Source organism: Plectropomus leopardus, chromosome 14 (assembly GCF_008729295.1).
Source record: "Plectropomus leopardus isolate mb chromosome 14, YSFRI_Pleo_2.0, whole genome shotgun sequence".
Classification (NCBI taxonomy): domain Eukaryota; kingdom Metazoa; phylum Chordata; class Actinopteri; order Perciformes; family Serranidae; genus Plectropomus; species Plectropomus leopardus.
This window is the reverse complement of record NC_056476.1, coordinates 20956902-20984414: the sequence shown is the minus strand read 5'-3', so window position 1 is coordinate 20984414 and position 27513 is coordinate 20956902. Positions and strand designations below refer to the sequence as shown.

The 27513-nt window shown below is 41.1% G+C and overlaps 1 protein-coding gene across 6 annotated transcripts in view; it reads left to right on the top strand.

Moving 5' to 3' along the window:
* The window catches only part of LOC121953429 (AT-rich interactive domain-containing protein 1B-like), a 246244-nt gene that overhangs the window by 56266 nt on the left and 162465 nt on the right, over positions 1-27513 (top strand). For all 6 annotated transcript variants that reach the window (XM_042500529.1, XM_042500525.1, XM_042500527.1 and 3 more), the window contains one exon: positions 8054-8257. In XM_042500529.1, the coding sequence (XP_042356463.1) occupies positions 8063-8257 (195 nt within the window). In that variant the 5' untranslated portion in view covers positions 8054-8062. The remainder of the gene's footprint in view (positions 1-8053; positions 8258-27513) is intronic.

Sequence of the window (27513 nt, the reverse complement as noted above, 5' to 3'; positions counted from 1 at the left end):
AAGACTAATGGATGGCAGAGAAAGCCCCCTCAGGACCCTTTAGCATCGTTTCTGTTGGTCTGCTCGCTTAGTATTCACTTATGTATTTTCACCCTACTCTGAGCACAATATCATGAATAACCATTGCTAATTCATAAACACACTTGGCGATACGGGACCTCGTTCATAATTATCCAAGCTGTAGAAACGCAGTTCCTCTCCAATACCATTCCATTAGCAAAGGTGGTGATTTCCTTGAATAAGGGGGGAATCTAGCCTGCATATTTAATACCAGCATTTCGGCTGCGGGAGACGTGGGAAGCAAAAGGGCAGCACATTTACTCAAATAGCCTGTTCTCTCTCTTTGGGGCAGATGGAGTTATTGTTATTTTCTTCCCTCCTGCCCCCCCCCCCCCCCCCCTCCCCCCCCTTTCTTCTTGGTTGTTTACCGACTCTCCCCCCCCTCCCCCCCCCCCCCCCCCCCCCCCCCCCCCCCCCCCCTCCCCCCCCCCCCCCCCCCCCCCCCCCCCCCTCCCCCCCCCCCCCCCCCCCCCCTCCCCCCCCCCTCCTTCTCTCCCCCCCCCCCCCCCCCCCCCCCCCTTCCCCTCTCTTTCATTTGGTTGTGTAACAGCATCTCTCCATGGGGTTCTGCGGGCTGGGGAAGTTAGAGAGGAGCACATTCCTCTCGTTCCACCACGGCCCTTTAGATGAAATAGGTTTTTTCGGCGGCCCTCTGCTGTCCCAGGGTCGTGGCAGGCAGGAAACACACAGGACTGTGAGACAAGAAAAGACTGGGAATGTAGCGAAGCTCTCCCTCCTCCACATCATAAACAGATTCTATGAAAATAGGCAAGCGGCGCTGCAAGAGGTGCCTTCCCTATTTCCTGAAAGCATTTAATTTGCATCGGTTTCAAAGCAATAGTTGTACCGGTCTTACCTAGAGGCTTTTCAATGGATTTTCTACCCAGCAAGAAACTTTTTTCAAGGGGAAACACTGCTGATTTGTAGCAAAGTTTGTCAGATGATTTAAAAACACATGCTCAGCACATGAAAAAAAAAAAAAACAGTGAACGTGTTAGAAGAGAATAAGGAATTTTGATCTCTGACCAGACTTGTAAAACACTAGAAAATGTCCCCTGGAAAAAAAAGCTTTTTGCTCTAACTAGAACCTGTGCAGGTTTATCTTTTTTCATCCTTGAGTCCTTGTTATACAGTGGAAATCTGAATGAATTCAGTCTCGGAAAACTGCATCCTGGAAGGAGATTTGACTGGCAAATTTGCGGTCTGCGTTCCTCCACACGTGTTTCCTCTACTGTTTGCAGACGATTGCATTTTATTTGTTTTCATTCTCTAATGGCGTGTCGCAGGCATGTCAGCCGCATCTCGTTTTGTCATTGAGGTTTTCTTTTTCCTTTTTTTTTCGGTCCCTGCTGCTTCTTTAGCTCTCAGTCTTGGCGAAGGAAAAGGGCTCCGGCGACCCCGCGACCCCAATCTCACTTGAGACAGATGAAGCAGCCTCTCTCCTGCTCCCTCCCTCCCCTCTTCTCCTCCAACCACCCCCCTTCTCCCCTCGCTTAATGACGTCTTTGTGGCGGCCGTGACGAACCGAACATTCTGCAACTTTTCCTCATGCACACAGGAAAGGGGGGGGGTTGGAAGGGGGGTGGGTGTGTTTCCGAGCACCCTGATGTGTGTGTGTGAGCGTGTGTGGTGTAAATATTGGTGTCAAACGCAGAGGGCACACCGATCAACAGCTCCGAGGACGACGCAGGAGAGAGAGCAATTATGTGCATTGCGCCAAACACAAAAGCACGCCGCTCGGCCGCATAACAACAGGCTCTTATCTGACTTCTCTCTGTCTGCCTTTCTTTCTCAACTCGCAGCATCATTGCCAAACATACTGCGTGTGCGTATACGTTTCCCCCTCCGTCTCCTTTGCGGCTGTCACTCCCTTGCACCTCTCTCTCCTCAGATAATTTCATGCCTCTCTTTGCTAGCCAGCCTTCATGCCTAGCTGCCTGTGCCATCCAGGCATATTGGGCCGAGGAAAGGCAATTTGGCTCTGCCCAGCTCCCCGCGGACCAGTGCTACTCTTCACACTGTCATTCATTACGAGACTTTTTTACTAACAAGGCGTGCGCGCTGAGATGCAGGACGAGATTGTGTTTCGAGACATAATTCACTGAATCTGGTCCTCTTAGCGATGCAGCAGTCACATGGGAACGCCACCACAGCTCAGCTACTTCACTGCACACTCACACAATAAGTTGTGTTTTCAGGATTGGGTAACCTGATAGGAAAGATCTGTTGAGGCTAAATGTTGTGTGCTGTTGTCTGCATTTGGTATTTAGTTAACTTGAATTCTGGCAGTGAAATGAAGCGATGGAGCGATACTAAAGAGTGATCTATTCCTCATGGAGGCCAGGCAGGGAGGAGTTAACAGCGTGCTGCTCCTCTCCTCTCCGCTTGATGACATCAGTATTGTCTCTGCATCCATGAAATTAATTTTTCTAATCTTAGTCAGCAGGAGCGGGGGAATTTGCACACATTAATATGGAACTCGATCTGTACTCGCCCACTGCTGCAGTCTCTCTTCTCGTCTTTCTCTCTCCCCCTCTCGTCCTCTCCTATCTTTTCTCTTCTCCAGTCTTTCTATTTTTTTCGTGAAACAGCAGGCCCAAAATGCACAAGGTTTCAAGCCTGAAATGCGGAGCTTTGTTCCAGAGGCCGAGGCATTGCCGGGCCCCGCAGTGTAATAGGAATTGGAGAGTGCTTGCTGCATGGTATAAATAAAACACATAAAAGACAAGGCCGATTGTCCCAGCAGACCAACAGGCTCTGGCTGCAGCATGTTGACCCTCCAGAGACAGACGCGGCACAGAGGATAAAGAGGATCCGTTGACAATAATTATGCTTATTTGTTTCTCCTCACAAATCCGCACACAAGGCTAAAACGGTTTCATTAGACAGGTATAAAAGCCGGCATTCAGCAGCAGTCCTTCCAAGAAAAAGAGAAGATAATCAATACCAAAAAGGCATCTTGGGGCTAATTTTCATACACAATCTGGTTTGATGCGTTTTTCTACTGCGATATTTAGAACCATTTTCACATGGCACTAATTTACTCCATGTGAGTGCCGAATAGCTTTTATAATATGATAGTTGAAAAATATGAATCCTGCTATTTTTGCACAGCACATCACAAAGTAGACTCAGGATATCCAAGCAGCTAAGTACAGCACCAATATACTTACTGTAGCCGCTCGTGAGATGTTTTTTTTTTTTTTTTTTTTTTAAGAAACTGTTGCCTATCTAGCAGGAAAACTGTGTTGTTCTAGACAGTATTAAGCCACCAGGTGATATATTGGATCATAGCAGTTCAGTGAACTGCTCTTTCGAGGTTCAATTTCTGAAGTAGCTGTCGCTCAATAAAGCAGCTTGTAGTCCATAAAGAACATATGAAAGGAAGCTTTTATTTCAGTGTTGGTTGTATGAAGACAAGCAGGCTGTTTGAATCAGAAAGTAACAGATGATTTAAGTGGAAACACTACAGCCCTGAAGGCTGGTATCTAGCAGCACTGATCCCACTGTATTGTTACTACACCTGCTAAGTGGGTGAGCCTGTCCCTGTCACTGTTTCCTCTGTGTGTGTTTGCGCGTGTGTGTGTGTGTGTGTGTGTGTGTGTGTGTGTGTGTGGATTGTAAATAACTGAAATGAAGGGCTGATGCAGACAGGTGATGATTTGGTCATCTGGTGTGAAGGACAAGGGTAGCTATAGCCACAGGGACACAGTGTGTGATTGTGAGTGTGTGTGTGTGTGTGTGCGTACGCTCGTGTGTGTGTGTGTCTCAGTGTCCCTGTTCGAACACGTTCATTCGCCACGGCTGATAAATCAGAAGATTTTTTTTTTCTCAAAAAATAATTCCTGCATTAAAAATGAAATTGGAATAATAACCATTTACCAATATTGTTTTATGTTTGTTTGATCCCAGTGTGTGTCTCATAATCCACATATCCGAGCCTTTTGTGTCGAGCATTTTGTCTCTTTCTGATTAACAACTTAGCACATTAAAGCGAGGAGGAATAAAATCTTTTTTTTTTCTGCAACATAAAAATGTTGTCGATTGAGCTCAGAAAAGCAATTTAGCAGGTTTCACCCCACAGTAATTTCACCCATGTTCTGTTTTAATGGCTTTGTTTTGCAAAAAAAAAAAAAAAGCTCACGAGAGTCAGAATGCTGGAGAGGAGTTCATAAATTGAATTTTAAATTTAGCAGTTGAATTACTATTGTCTCCCGCGCCTCCTCCCCCTCCTCCATTGAATGGCATGCCCAGATGAACAAAAGTGAAAAACACATTTGAAGAAAAATAAAAAACAATTTCTGCGTATTCCCTCTAGTTTTTTATCTGCTGTCCCTCCTGGCGCAGACACGATTCACTTCGTGTCATATTCATAATTTTTTTTCCTAAGTACAGCCATTTCTCCGAGGGGAGAAAAAAAAAAAGAATGTTTCAATTTGTCAAGAATTGTTGTCGTTTTTTTATGCCTGGTGGTGTGAGGGAAATGGTGGGCATATCTCTAGGAAAAGGCTGCAGTGGGCTGAAATCTCATTTAGTGGAACTTGTCATGAGAGCAGATATGAGGCTCCGTTTGGGGAGGCGGAGAATACTCATTTTTTTTGCCTCCGTGGACAGGTGTGGATAATGCCGTGTGTGGAACATGGACCAATGTATTAGATAGCTCCATATCCTTTTATTGTGGCTGTTTTATTTAAGAATTTCCCACAAGTGTGCGAGAGAGAGATCAACAGCGAGAGCCAAGATTCTGCTAATACACATTTCTCTGCATGTGTGTGTGGGTTTAATCGAGCTTCTCCTCTCCCAAAACTCTGAAGTTGTTTTCTGTGTCCAGTGCCTAAGTGCAGCAGTTAAAGGTTTTTTTTTTTTTTTTTTTTTTTTTTTGCAAGCGTGTGTTTACACTTGGCAGCCGTGTGAGGGGATTTACTTGTGTTGCGCTCAGCATTTTTGGCAAACGGAGGACCTCTTGAGATGGATTGGTGAACTGGATGGAGCAGGGGAGGGGGTGTGTGTCCCATATCACCGGTGGCACAGTGCCCTGGATTTTCAGAAACTGGAGAGCGTCGCCCTTTTCGCTGCACATATTGCTTAGTGGACCTGTGTGTGTCTGGCTTGTGGCATCTTGTGAGTGTACAAACATTTAAACAGGTCACATGTTGCCCTCCTCTCTGGTCAAAACACCATTACATTAGGAGCATATGACCAGAGTCAGTTTTAGCACATACAAAATACTTTAAAATGAATCTATTCTGTCAGTTTCTTCATCTTCTTACTGGGCAATAACCCAAACAAATAGTGTGATGATTTAAGGTTTTTCTCTTCAAAAAAGTCTAATGTAGAACAAATTTTGTAAAATTTGTAACTTGAAATTCATCTGTTTTCAGAAACATTTTTAAATGGACAATACAATACAATAGCTCTTAGCTTTAATCATCCGCTTACACAGCTTACTTAAGCTGGCAATCATTTTAGGCCCGGGACACACTGCATGCGTTAGCAGTGGATGAGCATTGCGGAACCTGTTGTTTGTTTGCTTTTTCGGTGCCCATTTTAACAGATTAGAGCAGCCACACTGCCTGAGGCTCGCCGATTTTTTTCCATGCAGCGGCATGGTTGTCAGCAGAAATAATCAGTGAGCATTCTGTTTTCGTAATTATATTGACTCCTCTATACCACCTTTTACTACAGTTTTAACGTGTTTATCTGTCACAGACATGAGGAAATACAAATGTATCTGTTTTATTCAACCTTTCCTGTGTCAGTTTCATAATTAAGGCCCTCTGACGATGATCTCGTCAACAGAATCCCTTACATTCTTAACGCAAAACCTTTTACTGTGAAACAATTGCAGGATCGTGTTGTTGACAATGCAGTAGCTTTGCACAGCTCCTTAAATGAGTAAGGTATGTGTTTTTAATTGTGGAAATACAGTTGTTTTAGCAGCAGGCAGCAACAACGCTGCCAGTGTGAACACTGCAAGCATGCAAGACACAGCAGTTAGGCGAGGATGGCCGTTACACGCTGCTCACGCGTGTGTGCGTCCCAGACGTTACATTTCCTGTAAAGGGCAGGAATTTTGCGCTGTTATGTTATGTTATGTTATGTTATGTTATGTTATGTTATGTTATGTTATGTTATGTTATGATGCAAATGTTATATGTAACACAAGAGGCAGATGCTGTTGTGTTACATGTCGAGCCCATCACGTGTCTTTTGATTCTGCGATGCCGGCATGCTGTCTATAATCACACACTGGAGCAAATGCCACTGTCATTTGGTTCTGTGCAAAAATGCAAAGGAGGCATGAAGATGCGATTTTGTAGCAACCTTACAGTGCGATCTCCATGTAAAAAGGGCTTGTGACTTTAGCTTCATAATGTAGGCAGAACTTAACATATTCATGGCTTCAGATATGAAGGAGGCCAAAATAAAGACTACTGGACTACAAACATGCATTAACGCACTGATCACAAAAAGCTTCTTTTTCTGTTTCTTAGGATTAGGCCCTCGAAATCCTGATGATGCAGACCTTTGCAGGATAACCCTCTCTCCTCACACACACCCACATACAATGCCATGCTGTGAAATAACTTTTAGGCACCCAAGAGTACTCTGTTCCTCTCTCCCCCGGCTACCCAAACACACTCTCTCTCTCTCCTTCTCCTCCGCACTCTGTGAAATAGTCCAATGTACTCCACGCACATGCCTCAGTAGACAAAACCACTTTAAAGCCAGAGCGCCGTAACCGTCTGCACGTAACCTGCTGAATAAAGTGCTCCCATCCCCTGACATGTCTTCTTGATATTAGCCTGGCAATATGAGGCAACGGCAATTTCTCCTCAACACTAGACGAGGTGATATTGAGTTGGGAAGAGGAGAGGGAACTGAGGAGGGAGGGGGAGGAGGGGGAGAAGGGGGCGAGTTGAAGATGAGAGACGAGAAGTGAAAGTGTGTGTGTAAGAAACAGTAGGAACAAAATGTCATAAATCACACATGATCCTACACGGCAGAGACAAAAGGGAGAAAGCATGAGAGGAGAGAGGGAAGATAGAAGAAGTCCACATTATCTGCCCGGCAGACAGACAAACACGCCGCTACGGGTGACGGATTAGCATTAGCCTGACGCACTGTACCGGAATTTTTCCAATGGCTCACTGAGACCCCAAACAACCTCTAAAAAGGCTCTGAAATACTTACAATGGAATAAATCGCCCCTGACACCTCCTCTTTCTTCTCTTTGATTTTGTTTTGTGTTCATATAAGACGCTAGCTCCCAAGGTGTAGCTTTGGAGAGCGGGTACTTTTGACTGCTTCACTGCCCCGAATCCCCTCCCGGGGTTCAAACTTGCAAACTTGAAATGCCTCGTCACAATTGTGATGCAAAGTCTGAATCCCTGCCAGACTCTCAAGCCCCTTACCTGTACTCTTATGTGAATTGAGAGGAGCATAAAGTGAAATGTAATTATCAGTATTTCTGCCGGTTTTTCCTGCAAGCACCAACGTGCAAACCAGCGAGTAAGAGGAAGCGCTGAACGGCGATTACTGGCACCGCTGGGCTGTGGTTGTGGGAACAAAGCCATATAATTTTTATTGCTATTGCTTCCCATCACTTTAAACAACATTTACAACACTTTTAAAACCCTTTCAGACATTAAAACAAAGAGACAAGCTTTAGGTTTTAATTAAATCATTATATTTTGGCCATTGTCCAGCAAAGTTTGCTCTTGATAGTGGCGCAATAAACATCTTTGCTTACTTAATTCCATTTGTAGCTCATTTATGACCTGTAGACATTAATTTAAGGCTTCCGCTCACTGTGCAATTATAAGATAAATCAATGGTGCTTGTGGTTTTGGAGTGTGAGCACTAAGTGGACTTCGGTCCAACTTGGCAGGTGGTGGATGAATTCATTTGAAGGCTTCTCAGCCAATGAGAAGGTACCGTTGTGAATGAAGGAAGAATGCTGATCATGAATCCCTCTTTTTCCCCTCTACAGGTGTCCTCCATGGACTTCATGGCTATGAAGCGCTCGCAGCTGTACAGCATGACCAACAATCCCTACTCCACCCCGCAGCAGCCAGGGGGCGGGCCCTACCCTCCCAGCCAGCCATACACATCACCTCCTCCACACAGATATCCAATGAGCATGCAGGGGAGGGGCCAAATGGGCATGGGCGGGATGCAGTATCCTCAACAACAGGTATGTCAACAAACCCCAGTGCTACACTTTTTTTTGTGTGTCTCAGCGTGATTCATGAATGAGTCAGGCCCCCTCCGCGGTGCCGATCCAGATTTTGGAGCTGGTATAAGCGATATTGCTGTGGGACATTTGCTTCTCGCGGTGAACATTCTTCCAGAGATTTTCCCCCGAAGGCTTGGCATGTTCAATTTGAGACGCAGCCTAAAATACCAGGCAGCACATCTCACACCCTGGCATGTGGTGGTGTCACTCCTGTTCATCACTCAGTTCCCCTCTTAGACTCCCACTGGAGCGAGATGGGTTTGATGCTGCGTGTGTGTGTGTGCTGCGTGTGCGTGGTATGTGTGTGTAAGCATGTTCATTCTTCATGCTTGTTTGGCGGAGCGCTTGTAAGCTTGATTATGTATTTCTATATGCTTCTGCACTGCGTGTGTGCGTGTTTGATTTTTTTTGTGTGCATGTCTCTTTAATTGTGTGTGTGTGTGTGTGTGTGTGTGTGTGTGTGTAGTGGAATGCTCTCTGTGTAGTAAACATAGATGCAGCACAGCCGACCCACGTCACAGACTCTCTGTGCGACACAATAGGCCTGTGTTGGAGACAATAGTGCTTCTGTCTGCTTTATTGAGTCTTAAGTAAATCCCATTTGGACTGGATGGGTGTGTGTGTGTGTGTTGGAGGGAGAGATACACAGAAAGTATGCATGTGTAATAATCTGCATGTACTGTGTATGGATAAGTGTGTGTCCTATATTTCTGGCAAGAAGCAAACTTCTTCTGTGTGTGTTTGTACGGCAATCCAGTTCCATTAGTGTAGTTTGAAGTGAAACAGCAGTACTGAGCACCACAGCGGGAGAAGGGGGGGAGTGTCCCCTGCTGTCACTGCCTGCTATATTTAGTCAGCCTGGTCTGTTGGTCTGGACTTGGACACCTCTTATTGGAGCGAGCGAGCTTCCACACATAGCAAGACCACAGAGAAAGAGAGAGACGCAGAGAAACACAGATGGAACGACAGACAAACTTCCTACATTGCCTTAAAATATACAAATGCACATACATGCAGTAAAAGAGAGAATTGATGGGTGATGCTTGTTTATTTATATGCAGGAAGACTCATCCTATGAGTATTGAAGATAAGTGTTGTATTTTTAAAGAAAACGTTGTGGAGATAAAGTGGGCATTAACAAACAGGTGTCATACCGGAAGAATATAGAGGTTACTACTCTGATTTTACAAATGAAGATCAGTTTACTCATTATGGGAAGTACAACATTATACAGCAGTTGTATAATGTCTTTTGTGGCTTATAATGTCCCAACTATATATATATTTTTTCATTAACATATTTATTTTTTGTATGTGTTTGTACTACTTTTGTTATGGGTGTGCAGGCTATGTGTGTTCATTATAACGGTAACAACAAAAACACAAAAACAATAAAAACATTATAAGAATATAGAATAGAAGAATAGAATATATATATATATATATAACAATAATATATATATAAAAACAATAAGAATCATTAAAAAAAAAGAACAATAATATTAACACCAAAATAAAAAAACACTCATTTAAATACTGATAATGATAAAATAAAATAATAAATAATACTACTGATAAAAATGCCACTACTACTACTGCTACAAATTCTTATAATAATAATAATAATAATAATAATAATAATAATAATAATATCAAAACAGTATGTCTAATATTATTAATAATGCTGATAATGATAAAATAATTATAATATTAATAATAAAAATACTACTACCACTTAAATAATACAAATGGTATAATAATAATAATAATAATAATAATGACAATAATAATAATAATAATAATAATAATAATAATAATAATAATAATAATAATAATACATTCATTTTTTTTTACTGTCAACAAACAAGTGTCAAGTCAGGACTCAAAAAATAAAATGATAACATGAATTGCCAAAGAAGTTCAAAGGGCCACGGTAAACCACTAATTTACTGACTGATTATCAAATATCATCAGTTTGTCTCACTGGCCACACCGTGCTCTGCAATCCGAATGGGAAACATTCATCTTAAACTCCCTTACCCGAGCTGCAGGTCTCAGCCTCATTTGACGCATTTTGATGATGTCAACACCCTCCTAAAACAAGCATTATTGAGCCTGCTCAGGGTTTTTGCAGAATTATATGCACACAGTTTGGAGGGAATGGGGGTGTTTTTTTTTTTTTTAAAGACAGGCTGCGCATGGAGAGCAATGCCAACGCATAATGACGTACAGTCAGTAACACGCACAAAAATACATCCCTGCTACTGATTTGTGATGAAATCCTCGGGCGTATTACATCGCCCGAACGTAGCGCTATGGAACGTAATTAGTTCAAATAGAATTAGTTGTTCACTCTGGCTATAGCCATGGGAAATGCGCTTCTAAAGTTTCTAATTATCTGGCTCTGGCTTTAAAAGCAGCACCACCGCATTGCCTATCTGCAGCCGGTGAAATCTAGCTCACAGTAATGAGTTCGGAGGAGGAGGTTTAATTCCACACTCTCAGATGAGCGTAATGAGCCTCACCTACAGAAAAGCGGTCAGGGGTCTGATCAGGGAGGAGCGGGGAGGGCTAAAAATGAATGCCCCACATGTGTACTGCAAAATATACTGTATATCAAGCCTTAAAGTGACTATTAATTACATATCAAAAGATGCACCAAATGCCGTTAAGATGGACATGATTGCAGCTGTGTCTGGAGGAGGAGAAATCAGCCACCCCACCCTCTTTCTTAACCCGCAGATGTTATGAAACTGCCCCAGGATCAGCTGCACAGAACATTCTCACTGTCTTCACCGCGGCTGCATCAGCAAGGGGGGATTGTGGGTGATGTAAGACACGGCACACACAATCCCCCATGATGCACTGCGCTTCAGGGCTGAGACCTCAGCTTGTCACAGCCAAGCATGCTGGGATGTTGCCAGGCAACGTGACGTCAACAAAGATATGTGTGTATGTCTATCTCTGTGATTTCTTCAGGACTGTGTGTGTGTGTGTGTGTGTGTGTGTAGGGGGTTTAAACAGAGGAACAAAAGGTCCTCTTTGACTGCCTTTCATTATTATAATTAAATCCTGCTCAAATTAAGCCCCATTTGTATTAAATAAGAACTACACAGCAATACATACATACATTTAATTCGGGGGAGGCATTGGATATAGAATAGGTAGGGGCTCACCTCTGTTCTTTTCATAAACACACACACACATAAGGTGTTAAAATTCATCTTTGTAATAGCTTGATATATGTTATGGATGCACTTAAAGCCATTTTGATTGCACTTGATTACAGCAGCACTACAACTGTTGCAGGCATTTCATTTTTTAATGAAAGGGTAAAATGTTATTGTTACCCTTTCTGATATCTGGCCATATCTGTTATCTTTGCTTGGGTTTTAGAACATCTGACTCTGACATTTCTGCAGCCACCACAGTACAACAAAGGTGACTTGAATTTTGTCCCCAGTGCTCACATTGTTTGGAAATTACAGGTCACCCCCTATGGTTTAAGGATTAAGACCAGGGTTTATGCGGCTTTTTTTAAAAAAATGTCTATGGCCAATATTGCAGTTAAAGAGTGATAGAGTGATAAGATAGAGTGCCCCAGGGATAACAGTTTTTCTATAGGCCAAGCCCTGGCTCCCTTGTCCAAAATCCTATGGAATTTTTTCATTGGATTTTTGGTAACTGTAGAAAATAAGCTCTATGTGTTACAGCTGTCTCCCTCTTTTAGGGATGAAACAGTTAACAGTTTCATGGTTATTTGCTGTATAATTCCCAATGGTCAGTATTACCATTTGTTTTTATTATTTTTATTATCATGTAAACTGTGTTTGATTACAGTGCTTTGAATAACTCACGGTTAATACTTTCCAGCGTCAACCAAAGTTAGCAACTGTCTCCCAGGTGCAAGCTTGCAGGTGCAGCATGCAAGCTGGGTTTCTTTTGCTGTTTCTGTGTTTACAGAGTGGGCGTGCAACAGACAAACTCAGTCATGCTTCTGGTCCTTTGTCCGCATCTACTGTGACACAGACATTCAAGCAAGCACTTCAACGACAGGCCACCTTCAATGTTATTGCACATTTTATATGGTTTTTACATGTTTACATATATAGGTATTGGCTATATTATTTTAACATTTATTTGATCAAAGTGAATAATGCTGCTAATTATAATTTTAGATTTCGATGTAAAACTTCGTGAAAATGTTAGTGAAATGTTTTCAGTGTGTTTTTTTTTTTTGTTTTTTAAATTTTTTTAAAAAATACCATGGGCATACTTATAACCATGATAATTTTGGTCACTATAGTCATAATGTGAAATTTCCATACCATTTCTTATCTACCCTCTTTCCCTACAACCTGTCTACTATTGCTATCTGATAAAAGCATAAAATGTGAAAAAAAAGCAATAGTAAAGCAACCAAAATTTAATAGAACAACCCCAGAGCAACATTTATATTCACAATTTGTGTTGCTGTTACCCAAGAAAACCCACAGACCTCCCTGTAAACAGCTTCTTTTTTTTACTTCTTTCCACTAAAAAAGATAGTCCCTATGAAAATTGTTGACAGCAGGGTCGGTGATTATCCAGAGTAACAGGGACAATATACCATTGTTTGATGCGCTGAGCACCACAAACAAAATTCTATTTACCTCCATTGTTTTGGGGCGGAGTCAGAAATCTGAGATGACACACACTAAACAAACAAAACAAAACACTGCATGGCTCAATTTGTGTGTGTGTGTGTGTGTGTGAGAGAGAGAGAGAATATGTGTGAGTGAACAGACTCTGACATTATAACCAGAATAAGTATAACTTGATTACGTGAGCTGGATTCTTCAGAGCTGGACAATTTTTTCGAATCCCACAAAAAACCACAAATCATGTCAGCTCAGCTATTCATTATTATTTTTGTATAGTTGTCTCCGCCCTAAAGCACACAGCTATGCAAAAGATGTAATAACCACACTGTGACATTTACATACATAAACACATTAACGCCCACATGCTTTATCGAAACATTCGCATATCCATAAAAAAAGCGCATGTGCAGGGAGCTAAGAGCTTTACAAAGACCTCTTCTATAGTTCATAAAAACACTGTGTCTGAACTGATACTTTAATGTGGTTGTTTACAGTGGTAGAGGTATTGGTGTACATGTAAAGGTACTCACTGTGTGTGTAACCTAGAGGCAATATATGACCCTTCAGTCTGGGTTGAGTCATTGTTTCTGGGGGACCTTACCTGTGCACACCCTCAAAACAATAATGTCTGGAGTACTCTCTGTTCAGTCACATACACTACATGCTTGCACAGATAGATAGCATGCACATGTTGCTGTGATCGTGCATGCACTCTCGCACACGGTCTGACACATTCTTAACTGTGCAGTTCACTACCAATTAAGTACTCTGCTCATGGCCTCCTTTCCTTGATCCAGCCATAGGAGGCAAGCACAGGCACCGATTTCACTGTTGATGTCTCGGATAAAGAAAAAAAAACCAACTTTCCAAGCAGCCTGCAGCAAATAAGCCTAGAACTTGCATTAGGTGTAGTTAGCGTCGTGCCGCGTCTGCATGCATGTCTGCGAGAGACAGAGACAGGAGTGATGGGAGCCAGAACAAACATATCAGCAGAAGAAGAAAAAAAAAGAAGAAGAGGAAGAGGAGGAAGTAGGAGAAGGAGGCGGGTGTCTTGGGGATGACAGGCCACACGAGAAAAACGTCTGTTTGGGAAGTTGAAAGCGAAAAAAAAAAGAAGAAAAAACCCTCGCCAATTCTTAGCGTAATTTCCTGTGATTTCAAAGTTGGCAGACGGAGAGGAAAAGGAATTTGAAGGAAACATTAGTGTTTGATGTGAAAAGAGGGGAGGGGTGATGGAGTGGGGGAAAGAGCAGGAAGAGAAAGAAGATATCCTGGAAAATGAAAGAGAGAGAGAGAAATAGAAAAAGGAAAGGTGTGTGTGTGTGTGTGCGTGTGCGTGTGTGTGTGTGAGTGTGTGTGTATATGTGTGTGGCAGGGGGCTGAATGTGTCAAGGAGTCAGGCAGAAACCATTACCAGTGTTGGCTGTTTGTTCCTTACACACTGGGCCAACTTAATAGAAGCCAAGCATTTAAAGTCAAGTGGAAATGTGGCTGACCCCGCCACCCGTTCGGTCCATACAAACCACAACAATCCTTTACAACACACCCTCTGTTCTTCACGGCTTTTTGTACCTTTTTTCAAGTGACACTCTCTTTTTAAAGATTACTGTTCAGGAATCATCCTTATTCAGTGATGATCTGCGGGCAAAAAACAATAGATGAAAGCAAATAATACATCTGTATTCTTTAAAAAGCACATCTTAAAAGACTCATCCATTCAGCTGGGCAAGCTGTACATTCCTAAATAATAAGCAACATATCAAGAAGGCTCCTCTTTGTTTTTATTCTCTTCATGTGTTTTTTATGCAGTACAACATGATTCATGGTGATTTTCAAAACAGCTGAAACCACTAAATTAAAAACAGTGTCATGCAGCTGCAACTATGCATTTTAATGCTTTTTGAAAACAGTTGTAGGCACTCAATTAAAAAGATTGTTATAATAATAATAACTTCATATAGATGTTTTTTGTCTTGTGGTATTGTAAGAAACAAGATCTGTTTCCACAAAACGCATTTTAACACGATAACAGTAGGAAACGCACTGATGTATACGTTAAAGAGAATGATGGCTGAATTCCATTTAGCTGCTTCAGTTTCAAGGTCCTGGGATTGTGGATGCTGGTTCACTGCCATGGCTTACATGGACACCTAATTAGAGTGGAGCGATCATTGATGTTATTAGTAACACCTGTTTTTCCTACTATGACACGTCAAAACGGCTGCTGTGAAAAAGTACCAAGGAAAATGAAACAGATAAATAGAATTCAGGCATTGTTCATTAAATATTTTCACCTGTGCTTTTCCCATTCTGACAAAATGTCTCTCATGAAAAAGACTTATTGACTGACAGGTCTCCTAACGAGAATAACAAGAACCAACTAGTGAGTTTGCACACTGTAAAATCTAACAAGTTGATCTTTCTTAAAATCATCTTGGTAATTGCTTGTCTTGAGAAAGGAAAGTAAATATAACTATAAATCTTAATTTATGTTTACTGCAATGAAGGTTCATTTAAAATTTAGCTGTATTTACTTAATTTTGTGAAGTTGTTGCAACTTAAAAATGACAAGAGAAATTCCCTCGTTCTTTCTAAGTGTTAACAACTTCACTAAACCAAGTTAGTTTGACTCAGCTTTATCATGACAAAGAGGATTTTGCCAATGATGACGTTAGGAGATCTGTGACTTCTGTTTTGTAAACATGTTAAGAAAGTAAAAATATAGTTGACTAGTTTGCATTCAGCAGAATACAGAGATATATAGCACAGTCAACTTGGTTTACTGAAGTCACTCAGACTTCGAAAGATTGACTTAATCAAACTTGCAATTTTTAAATTGCAACAACTTCACAAAAAAAGTAAATATAACTGAATGTTAAGTAAACTTGACAGTTAGAAATTAAGGTTAATAGTCATATTTAGTTGCATTTTTCAAGGCAAGCAAGTAAAATAAACTCGTCAGATTTTACAGTGTAAGCTTGTAGCCTGTATTTCTAGTTATTACCAGCTGAGAAAAAAAAAACACAAAATACTGATAATTAAAAGTTAATTTGTGAGTTTACTTACCACAACCCAAAAAAAGTGATTGGGCTTTAAGTTTCCATTAAAACAAAAAGCTGTAAAAATCCTTGTCTGTCCAAACATCATCTTGCGGGCTATCGACTTTAGGGAGTTAGATGGGTAATTTACGACATCGATTGAGCCAGGGTGGGGGGGGTCCTCACCAATGGGGAGAGTGAGGGCCACTTGGAAGCACTTAGGGGCCCCGGGTGCCGGGGTTGTCTCTGGGGTTAATGCAGCCAGCGCTGCTGGCTCTGACGGATGGCTGGGAAGCCCCAATAAATCAGCCCCTCTGCCAGGAAAGATGGAGGGAGAGGAGGGGTGGGGGTACAAAGGGGACCACTCCAGCCTCGTCCCGCCCCTCCCTTTTTGAAAGGCTCTTGAAACACCGGAGGCTCACTGTTCAAAGTACACATTTCAACCACGCACATACACATAACACACACTTTCTGTCTTCTGTCTCCTCTGCAACTCCAAACCTGCACTCCATGCCAGCACGTGGGACCCTGAGCATTTTCACCTCACAATTAAAAAAGACATTAGGAGGAGAGAGAGAGAGGGAGGGGTTAAAGGAGGAGAAAAAGATTGAAAGAAAGGAGGACAACGATATGGAAAGGCTGATTAATTAAGGGTTCCTCTCTGGCTATAGAATAGATGAAGTTTCAGGATCAATTAATTAGCAAGCTAGCCTACGCACGTCAATGGCTCTAATAGCCTGCTCTCATTTGTAACTTTTATTACCCCGCTGCTGTGGAGTGGCTCTTAGCCAATCAGACGCCACGTGGAGATGATGCTACGTGGCCATTAACTGAAAAGGGGGGAGAAAACCCCTCCCGTTTCACAGACACAGTTGAAGCGACACTATCAATTACATCAGTGTAAAGTGTGTATAGGCTCGATCTGACATAAAGGGAGATGGCGAAACACAGAGTGGGACATGCATTAGTGAATTCTGTGTCCACTCCGAACAAGCATGACATGCACATAATGTATAAAACTAAACTGTGATATATATGATATGACCCAGTGGATTATACTTTTGTGTGCCATTAGTGAAATTACAAACCCAGCTGTCAGTTTTTTGTTTCTTTTTTCTGGCTCTTGCATTAGTTGTATGAGCTGCAAACTCCATCATTCTCACACAAGCGGGTGAAGTGATGTCGGAATTTAATATAATTTAGTGTTGAATGCAGGCAATCGGTGTAAAACGTCACAAACGGAGTGTTTTTGAAAGATCCAGGCTCGGCGCTCTGTGTCTGCGGCGCTCTATATGTGCCTATTGATAAGATAAAAGAGCAGGGAGATGAAAGTGGAGCGAAACGGAGGGAGCGAGGAAGAGAGAGGAAAGAAAGGGATGCTTTACGTCTTTGCCGAGTTACTAGGGGATTAGTCGCTGCTCTAATTGGCTCACCGAGAATTCATCTCAGTTTTTCTTTCAGATTAGAGATAGATTTTTACGCAGGTCAAGTCTGCTCCAGCATCTCAGTTTCTGGGCTTCATTTGTAGAGCAGAGAAGCGAGGAGACGTGACACGCCATCAACATTTGAAAACAGATCTGAGAAGGCATAGATTGGCATGATCAAGGTGTTACCTCGATTCAGCCTCTGTATATCGCTCACATCCATTTGGCGTAGAGTGGTACAAGAAGAGAAAATGAAGACAGAGCCCAGTTATAGAGACTATAGAGTCGAACTTCAAAGGACATCTTATTGACTTGAATATAAATCACTCTGACTTTAAGGATGACTCTCACCCTTTGGCAACACCTTTTAAGATGAGCAGAAAATACAGTATTAGTCTCTTAATAGAAATCAGTTACATAAATAAAATACTGTAAACTATAATTATATAATCTCAAAAGAATCACCTTTAGCTATTAGATTTTAGATTGGTTTTAAGCAAACATCAAGAACATTTTAAGGTTAAGATACATTTAGGTAACCACTGTTTTTTTGTTTGTTTTTTACAACTATGAGAAAAAGAGACAGACAGAGAGAGAAAGTGTTGAATGTTTAAGTATAAAATGTCTCATATTCAGAACAATATGGTTTATAGATCTTTGGGTCAATATGGCATCTTTGTGCTCTATATGTTATCTGTTTCGCTGTTTAGTGATTTATGTGTGTTTACTCTTGTGTTTCTCTGTTATCTGAATGAAACTCCATAAAGTTCCTATAGAAGCTGGTTGACATGACAATAGATTAATATTAGTTAACTATACACCCGGTTGCCAGTTATAAGGTACACTCAGCTAAAACTAAAGAGGCTTTGATTCAACTTAATAGTCATTTAAGAGGTTTGTGGTGCTGTTGAACTGTATACACAGATACCCAACACCTCAACATAGAGCCCTTTCCATTCTAGTTCCTGCACATTATTTTGTACTGTCGAGAGCATTTTGACCAAAAATAAATTGGTTCAAAACCTGAAAAGTTGGTTCTCAGCTGGAGACAAAAATTAGCAGGTTGTCCTTGAACTGAAGTGGGAGCTGTGACAAAGTTCATCATTGTTGATGAATGTCCCGAAGCCTTCAGTTTATGAACGTTTAGAGCCATTAACATTTTATAAGACTCAGTAGAAGTAGCATTTCCTTGATACCCTCTGTTTATGGTTTCTTTGATTAATGTTTGCATATTTCTGAGAGTGAACCTTGCTCAAAATAAAGCTGGTTCTTCGGTGCTGTAATTTCATATTTCGTTACTCATATAGCAATGTATAGAGGATGAATGCAAATGTTTTTTTGCCGAAATATGGACCTTCTCTTAAAAACTGCCAATTCTGCGGCGTTGGCGTTTCCAATCTGATGCCTGCAGCGCGCCATGGGAGCATCAGTTGATGTGTGTCAAATGAGGCACGTCAATTATGGCTTTAAATGTGTTTGGGTCTTTGCTAGTCAGTAGAGGAATCAACATCTTAAAATAGTTTGAACAAAAACAGAACATCACTGTGTGACCTTCATGACGGTAGGATTCGCGGCAGGACTGTTGTGTTAGTTTCAGTCAGGTTCTCGGTTTATCCTCGCATCCCCAACACCTGATTGACCTGAAACACTGCGTGCAGTATCCGCACTGACCTGACGGATCTTGACAGTCCATGGTGTCACTGTCGTTTAACACAGCAGCACCTCAGAGCGTCAGCATCCGAGAAAGACAGCCTCGCAGCAGGGGATGTAAAATACGAGTATAATCTCCTGTGCTGATGTCAACCGCTAATGGCGAACAAGCGTGTTTCAACTAGAAGCCCCCGTCCCTCCCTCCCTCCTCTCTGTTCAGATGTAATTGACATGACTCCTACACAAGTTCGAGCCTGTCATCACAGCGAGCGGTGAAAAATGCCGCCGCGTGCCGCAATGATTGATCTGAAAGACATTTCAGGGCTATTTTGTGCTGGATTGTGATGTTTACACGTATCGCGAGCCTTCTTTCCTTCCTCTCGCCCTTTGTAATTTAATGATGATTATTTTCTATCTGTCAAAGCGGAATTTCATCTGAGTTAGATCTGGTATGAGGTATCCTTCTCACCACTGAATTTCCAATACAAACACTGAGAAATTCTGTGTGATCAATGATCTATTTACCAGTCTCTCTCACAGTCTCTCTTTGGGAAAGCCTGCTCCTTTAGTATCAGCATCTGCGCCCTTTTTTTTCCTCTCATTCAGATCCAGTTTTGACCCCCCCAATGAATCACATTTGCTTTTTTTTCTTTCGTCTCTTTCTCAATTTCCCCTCTCTCTTCTGTCTTTCTTGGCCACAGATTGGGGTCAGGAGTTTAGTAGGGGAAAAACATTTGGAGCCGGTGGCACGGGGCCCAGAGCCTCTCGCATAAAAAAAAAAAAAGAAAGAAAGAAAAAATAAATCGCTGTTCACACACACATTACAGAGAGCATTAACCTGCCCTGCTCTGCCTCTCCAAATGTCTCCATTACGGCTCTGCTTGGAACAACACAGGCATCGCTAGTCGCAGCCAGCCATCAATTGATGTGAGCAGAAACAGAGAATTAGAGAGAGGGAAAAATAAAGAAAGACAGACAGGGGGCAGAGAGCAACGTTTGGCAGTCTTCAGAAAAGGGATCCGAGATGAAAATATAGAAAAACACGCCTGCGTGTCTAACAGTCGATAGCTACACTATCTGCTCGCTTTCACTCGCCGTCAGTGCGATGTTGATGTTATCACCAGGTCGATAAGTCACAATCTTTGAATAGACAGGCTTGTGTTTTCAATTGGGAATAAAAACCTGCGGTATATGAAGTGTGCCATGCTTCATACAAAAAAAAGAGCAAATTTCATCTGCAGTCTTTCTTTTGTTGCCTCAGCGTGATGGTGTTTCTTTGTCTTTATATTTAGTCTTAGCGTGATGTGTGGCATCTAAGTTCAGGTTACCGGCATGATTAAGAGGCCTGTATATCACTCGTCCTGTCCCTCACTCTTTCTCTCAGTCCTCCAAGGGCAGCTCATTCCTTGAGGTGTCAAGGGCCTCCCGATGTATGAGGAGGGGGAGGAGCGAGAGAAAGAGAGATCAAAGAGAGGTACAGAGCGACAGAGAGCGCCCTCACCTTGGTGGGGGTGAGAGATGCGAGGATGATGACGAGCATGATGATGCATCCCCTCTTCTTCTCCCTTATGTTTAATCATGAGCCTGTTGATGCTGATCCGTCCCTTCGACGCCTCACATTTCATCAAGGGACTCACCTTCGCCTGCAAACCAGGGGATGGTGCTCCCAGCTCATTCTGAATACAAGAATGCACGTGGTATTGGCTCTGAGCGGCTGATCTTATCACCACACGGAGCTGAAGAAGCTGGTTGATTTGTTTTGGTCCTGAGTGTAATGATAACCTCTTGTCGGCTGCGCCAGCTCAGCTCAGATGTGAAATGTGTTTTGTTTGATGTCAACTTTGTGTGCTGCAAAAATGAGGAAAGCAGATTTTCACAGTGCGAATGACAGACTTTAGCGAAAGCATGCGCATCCTGTATTTTTAGACCGCACCACCTTTCATAAACCCTTTTTGCTGCTAAGTATATACAGGATTTGATGCCGTGATTCAAACATGTTGACATACTACATTATAAAGGTTATTGCAGTATTACAACTAATTTTCTATGATTCAGTGACAAACTAAGTGTCGTCTACCCAGCAGACAGATGTGTAGGAAAGTGAAATCAAGCGGTAAGTAAGTAAAAGTTTCCATCTCTTATACAACAAGTGTATTAGAGATGCCATATTTTGATCATGGTTTGTCATCAGTCATCAGATCCACAGCATGACCCGAGAGCGTCTTCATACTGAAGCCACAGGCAGCAATAATCAATCAAAAGGGAAGCTAAATGTCAAACACCTGACACAAAAACCATATTAATATTTTGGAAAAACATTGTGAAATGAGACAAACTGTACACATTAAGAGCCATAAATTAAAATGAAAAATAAAACAAAATAAAATAATGATCATTGTGTAGTTCTATATGATTCTATATCTGTATACATCAAGATCCGTGAATAAAATGGGGAAAAAAGTAATATATAATTTTCTATAGTTGTATATCTGTATAATCACAATCCAAAGAAAAATATATAATTTAAAATACTGAATGATAATGATTTTATAATTCTCTAATCCGTAAACATCAAAATCTAAAGAATAAAATAAAAAAAATAATTTAATAAATGAATATTTTTTTTTTCATGATTTCACTAATCTGTTTTTTTTTTTTTTTAATAGATTTTGATAATAATGAACAAAACACCAAAAAAGACAAATAAGACATTTGTACTATCACTTTTCCTTTTCAGGTAGATCATTTTTTTTGGCTTTGCCTGTCAAGAACATTGAAGGGTAGATTTATTTCCCCAGCCTGTCCTGTAAATGTGCAACATATATTTTTTAATCAAGTCTTTGACTGAATCCCCCTAACTTTTATAACTCAAAATTTCTTTTCTTATTGGTTTCGTGTTACTTTGTCAATATCTAAATTGTCTATTTTCAACAGGCTGAGACTTTAATGTGTGATGGATCCGATGTCCAGAGGAAAAGAAAAGATGCTGGTCAGCTGAAAAATGTTACAGTTAGATAAATGCTTCAGCCACTTACGGCAAACAAGCTTAAGAGAAACAGATGAGGCGACTGACACAGTTGTCAGAGTTATTTTGATACTGGTATATATTTTTTCATTCTTTTGACTGACAGATCCGTCAACACTGCCATTTCTCCCTTACTGTTTCCCTGCTGCGCTCCCTTGCTGAAATTTCCTTTGATTATATGCCTTTAAGTTAGCGTTTAGATTCACTGAACTGCTGGAGAGTCTGCATATGAAAAAAAAAAAAAACGTTTCATTTTGCACTCTGTTTACAAATGTAATTATTTTAATGTAGCTGGCTTTTATGTATTCTCATCCATCCCTCCAGTGATGCTGTGTTATGTGAGTATAATACCATTTTAAAAGAGTGGTTTTCCATTTGTAGGCACAGTAACTAAGCCTACTGTACTGTGTGCTTATATTTAAACATCTTGGCCTCTTCCTGCCCCCAAGCTCCTTACATAAGTAATTTGGGGCCAGTGCTGATGAAGACTTCTTTGGCATTTGCAAAAAAATGCTAAAGAAAAATGGCTGTCATTGGAACAAACACACCTAACGTACTACAACAACACTTCTTGATCAATATCTAGCCTCGTATGATTAAGTTCAAGTAATAAAAGACATGTTTAGCTGGGTGCCAAGTTACTTAATGAAAGTTGGACAGGATTATATATAAAAATGTCAGTTTGAATCGATGACGTTGGGCTTTTAGTGTAATGTATGCTAATGCTAGCAAAGCAGGTATAGGGCATTACAGCATCCATCAGTTTCTTTGCAGGATATAAATATAATATAGTGCGACCAATGTATTCTATCATCTCTTCTCATCAGCGTGCCCTACCATCACTGCAGAGCTGTTGGATTATTTGTTAGTATTATTATTAACTGCCTGTTTGGTTGTTTCCATTTGTATAGATCAGGAGTGTCAAACGGCAATGTGTTCTCTCTGTCCCGAGCTGTGTAATTAGATATACTCAAACATGTCAGGATGCATACTAACCCGGCTTTATTTTTTGAGTTTGCCGTTGATGGGCACTATTATAACCACAAGGCATCGCACAAAGGAAATTGAGGAGCTGCTCAGTCTGTATAAAATGACAATACGTTTTTTTGGCGGTGGTTAAATGACTCCAGGAACACATCAGAAAACAAACAAGCACAATTATAATTTTGGAAAAACAATTCCATTCAAATGACAATGAGATCACAAAGTTACAGCTTGATAGACGTCTGTCAGCAGTAGTCAGTAGTAGTGTATCATTTCAAGTTTCCCGGAAATGGTAAAGTATGTAGATTTTTATGGATTTACAACATTAAAACAGTGTACTGTGAAAATAGGAATGTAGTGCATTAAAAATCTGTATGCTTTTAGAATGCAATACAGAATTTGGACACTTAACAGGCAATTTGAAAATATTCTCATTTTGCCATTGTTCCATAAAAGACAGTGTTCACATTGCTAGTGAAAATATATTCCTGTTTGCATGCAGCCCTGCATACTCGGACTAACAAGTCGTTTCAGGTCAAATATGGAAAAGTGGAACAGCTGGAGCTGCTTGTGTCATTTTGCTTGAAATGCTTCAAAATAGTATTTTTAAAGTTTTTCTTCTGTGTCAGTCTTGTTTGACTGTGCAAACAAAGCCTCCTTCTTTTATTCCTTCACCCTCTTGGTGGTTGTAGCGATATTTGTGCATTCCCAAAAACCTGTTGATTTCCAAGTCTTTCATAATGTTAAGGAGTCGGCATGCTTCTCCTTCTAACCAGAGATGTGGGCTTTTCTTATGGGCTCACAAACTGAATAGCTGTTATGTTTACAGTGCATCCATGACAACACACAGAGCTGACAAACAAACAAACTGCGGAAAAAAGCCCCAGTTGAAAAACATATTCCAAATTCCCCGTTTACCCAAAACCTGAATAATACCAGCATATCCCACATGTTTTGGTCCCAAAACGTTTCATTTGGAAAAAGGCTTAATTTGAAATATATATAAAAAGAATATGCTGTTTGAATGACTTGTAGCAAATTCAAGGCATTGTTATATTCTTAATAATAGTGGAATATTAGAGTGCATGTAAACATAGTCACTGATGAGCTCTTTCTTTCTGATTGGAGACATGCCGCTCAGTGTAATCACCGTGTGCAAGAACGTGATGTAACTGGTGCAAAACAGTTGTTGTGTCCCAAATCCACAGTAAATGTTACATAGTAATTGTAATGTAATATTACGTAGTGTTTATCAATGTTTGTAGCACTCTTTTTGTTGCACTATTTAAAAAAAAATAAAAATTGTAACGCTTTTATTCCATCATAAATTACATAATACATGCAGTGTGGGATGTCAGTCAGGCTGCAACTGAAAAAAAGTACATGGGTTCCAAATAGGTTTTTATTTTTATTTATTTATTTTTTTTCCCTTAAGCTTTCTTGAGCTGTCTCACCTCCTTCCCCAATTTGTTTACATGTTCTTGTAGCTGTGAGTGTCGCCTCCTTTTATTTCATAAATTGCATTGCGGGACAATAACTGTGCATCAAAAGCACACTCAAAAACAAGAGACAAACAAAATTAAAAGGTGTTTTTTGGAGTGCTCACTTGTATGCTGAATTTTGTCACTTTTCTCCCTAAACCTGCTTTAAATTAGCATGTAGTCGTCAGAGCTCAAGCTCCTCTCATTAATGGTAATTCGTTAATTACACTCACCTGGTGTTCCCGGTGCCAATCTGAGCAGTGGGATCTACATTATCTACCTGTCTATCTGTCTCTGCCTCTCCACTCTGCCTCTCCCATAACGCTCCTCATATTATGCGCGTATAAAAGGACTTGAAGCTCTATTGAAGCTCTTTCACGTTTTCTTCCCCTCTCCATTCGTCTTCATCATTATTTCACATTACCCCCATCCCTCCTCGAAGACTCTTCTCCCTGCCTTCCTCTGCTTCTCTTTTACACTTGTCTGTGTCGCCCCTTTTCTCTCCACATATCTCTCTGTCTGCATCACGTCTTTATCTGTCTCTCTCTGTCTTTATCATGTGAAACATCGCTTTATCCATCCCTTTAAGTATCTCAGTCTGTAACACCTCTCCTCTATCTCCCCTCCGCCTCTATCTCTCGATCTCTGTCTCTCTAAACATTTTCCTTCTCCACCGTCTCAGGATCCCTTCTCGTGTCTGTATCATGTTTTAGGTTGCTTCTCTCCTGTTTTTAGTCTTTGTCAGCTCTTCTGACTCTTTTATTATACTCGTAACCCTTTTGATTTGAAGCTTGCACTTATGTGGCGGCCTACTAGCATAGTAGCATGCTAATGTTGATGGTGTGCCTGTGTGTGTCTGTCATCCCTGTCAGTGTGTGTGTGTGTGTGTGTGTGTGTGTGTAGGGGTCGGGGTGGTTGCTCTGCTTAGCTCTCTGGTTGGCTGAGCCCATCTGTCACTCAAAACGGGCGACCTGTGGTCCCGATTGCCAGCCAGCCGTATCGCCACTTCAACAGAATTATGAAAATTCCTGTCTATTGCTCATTGGCCCAATTGAATTACAAGCAGTGCCTTGTTCCGTGCAAGGTTTTTAAACGGCTGATTTAAGGCACACATGCATGTGCCTTACACACACCACTGCCATGGATGAGGGTTTGCTATTTATTCTCTCCATTTGCAGAGCAGGAAGATATTGTCTGCCTCTGCATATGAGTCTTGTTTTGATAGATTTTTGATTGAGTTCCTCGCAGTGTTTTGTGAACGTGTTTGTGTCTTTGTATCTTAATACGCCGCCAAGGCTTTTGTTTTCATCACACTGTTTCTGCAGTTTATGGTGAATTATTTGCTTCGCAGGACGTCTATTCTGCGTCATTTCTCCCTACAGCACTTCACATCTGTTGTCATTCCATTACAGACATTTATTTGACACTGTGTGCCTGCCAAGACACTCTGGATAAATCACACTGTTATTTTGTCTGCTTCCACACACCTGAGTGGAAGGAAAAAAGGCAGAAAATGGTCTTATTTTCTACTTCCAGCAGTTATTTTTATTGGTATAAGCAACAGCACAGCGAGTCTGTTTATCACTAAGCATATTTTCAGTCAAAGAGAATCAGGATTCAGTGAGCTGGTGTGTACTCAGTAGGTACAGTACATTCATACAGTCGCCCCCAGCGATCAAACAGAAGCTGCATTTGAATGACTCTTTCTTCCCTCCCAAAGCCACTGTGACAGGTTGCTACTTGTTAGACCTCCAGTCTGCCTGCTGTCTCTGTTCCTATTTGACTGACTGACTGGCGGTATTTCTGTCTCTGTCTCCGTTTGTCTCCATGTCTGTCTCTTCTGCTTGCTTACCTGATTGCCTGTCCACTTGCTTGCATTTGTGTCAGTCTCTTTTCTTGAATACACTGAAAATGTTCTTTAAAGGTCCCCTGTAAGAAAAAAAAAAATCTATATAAAGAACTTACAAGCAGCGTGAAAAGGAGCTACATGTCAACAAGAAGAAGAGTTTTCTTCAGGAACTAGAAGAAAAAAGTATTTATTGAATGGATAAGACTTATGACAGAGTCTGCCTCTTTTGAATACTTATTGGCTCAGATGAATAATACAAAAGGGACATTTTCTTAAGTCTGGGATACCTCATTTCAAGAGCTTGTGACATTTGAGTATACATGGGCACATGTGTGAAATGTTTGTGTCATTATACTCTGTCTTTCTGTTATAAGTCATGTTTTTGTGTAGAATGTCTGTTTGAAAGACGAGCAATAAAAAATTTAAATGACAAAAAAAGGAGAATAACATAAGCCATTTATCTGGGCTACCATTTGCAGTAACCACCTTTGCCATTATACCAAGTTATACAAGTGTTTAAACAAGAGATCTGTAGTGTCCTGGTATTAAAAATAGATCATGCAGATATAAGTACTGCATGCATCTGCAGCTGTGAAGAAAGGGGAGTTATCTATGTGGAAACTGTGAGACAAGTGATTATCAGACAAGAGAGTTAATTTAAAACGCATTATTAGGGGCCACCTCTAGCTCACCAGGTATACACTATAGGAAATGCACCCCACATAGGCGGCTGAGGCCCTTTGCTGCATGTCTTTCACCCTCTCTCTACCACCTTTTCTGTCAATCGAGGGCTTTCCTATCAACGAAGGCAAAAATGCAACAAAAAAAAAGGTTAAAAAGAATTTTTAACCACATTTGTTACCACTGAATGGTAATTTTTCCGTACTGGTTGCCAGTCACTCCAGTCACTAACAACAGTGCTTATGGACCTCTTTAAAAGCACACGTTTGACTCGTCATAGAAGAAGAAGCACAGGTTTTTAGGCACTAGTTTAACTCACTCCACTTTATCATGTTCCCTCTTTAAAATCAGAGGTTTTTGCTGGTCCTTAAATGCAGGGCAGATGGATCTGTGCATGAATTAGTATTTTACTCAGCAGCAGTTTGTGGAATTTAATTAAC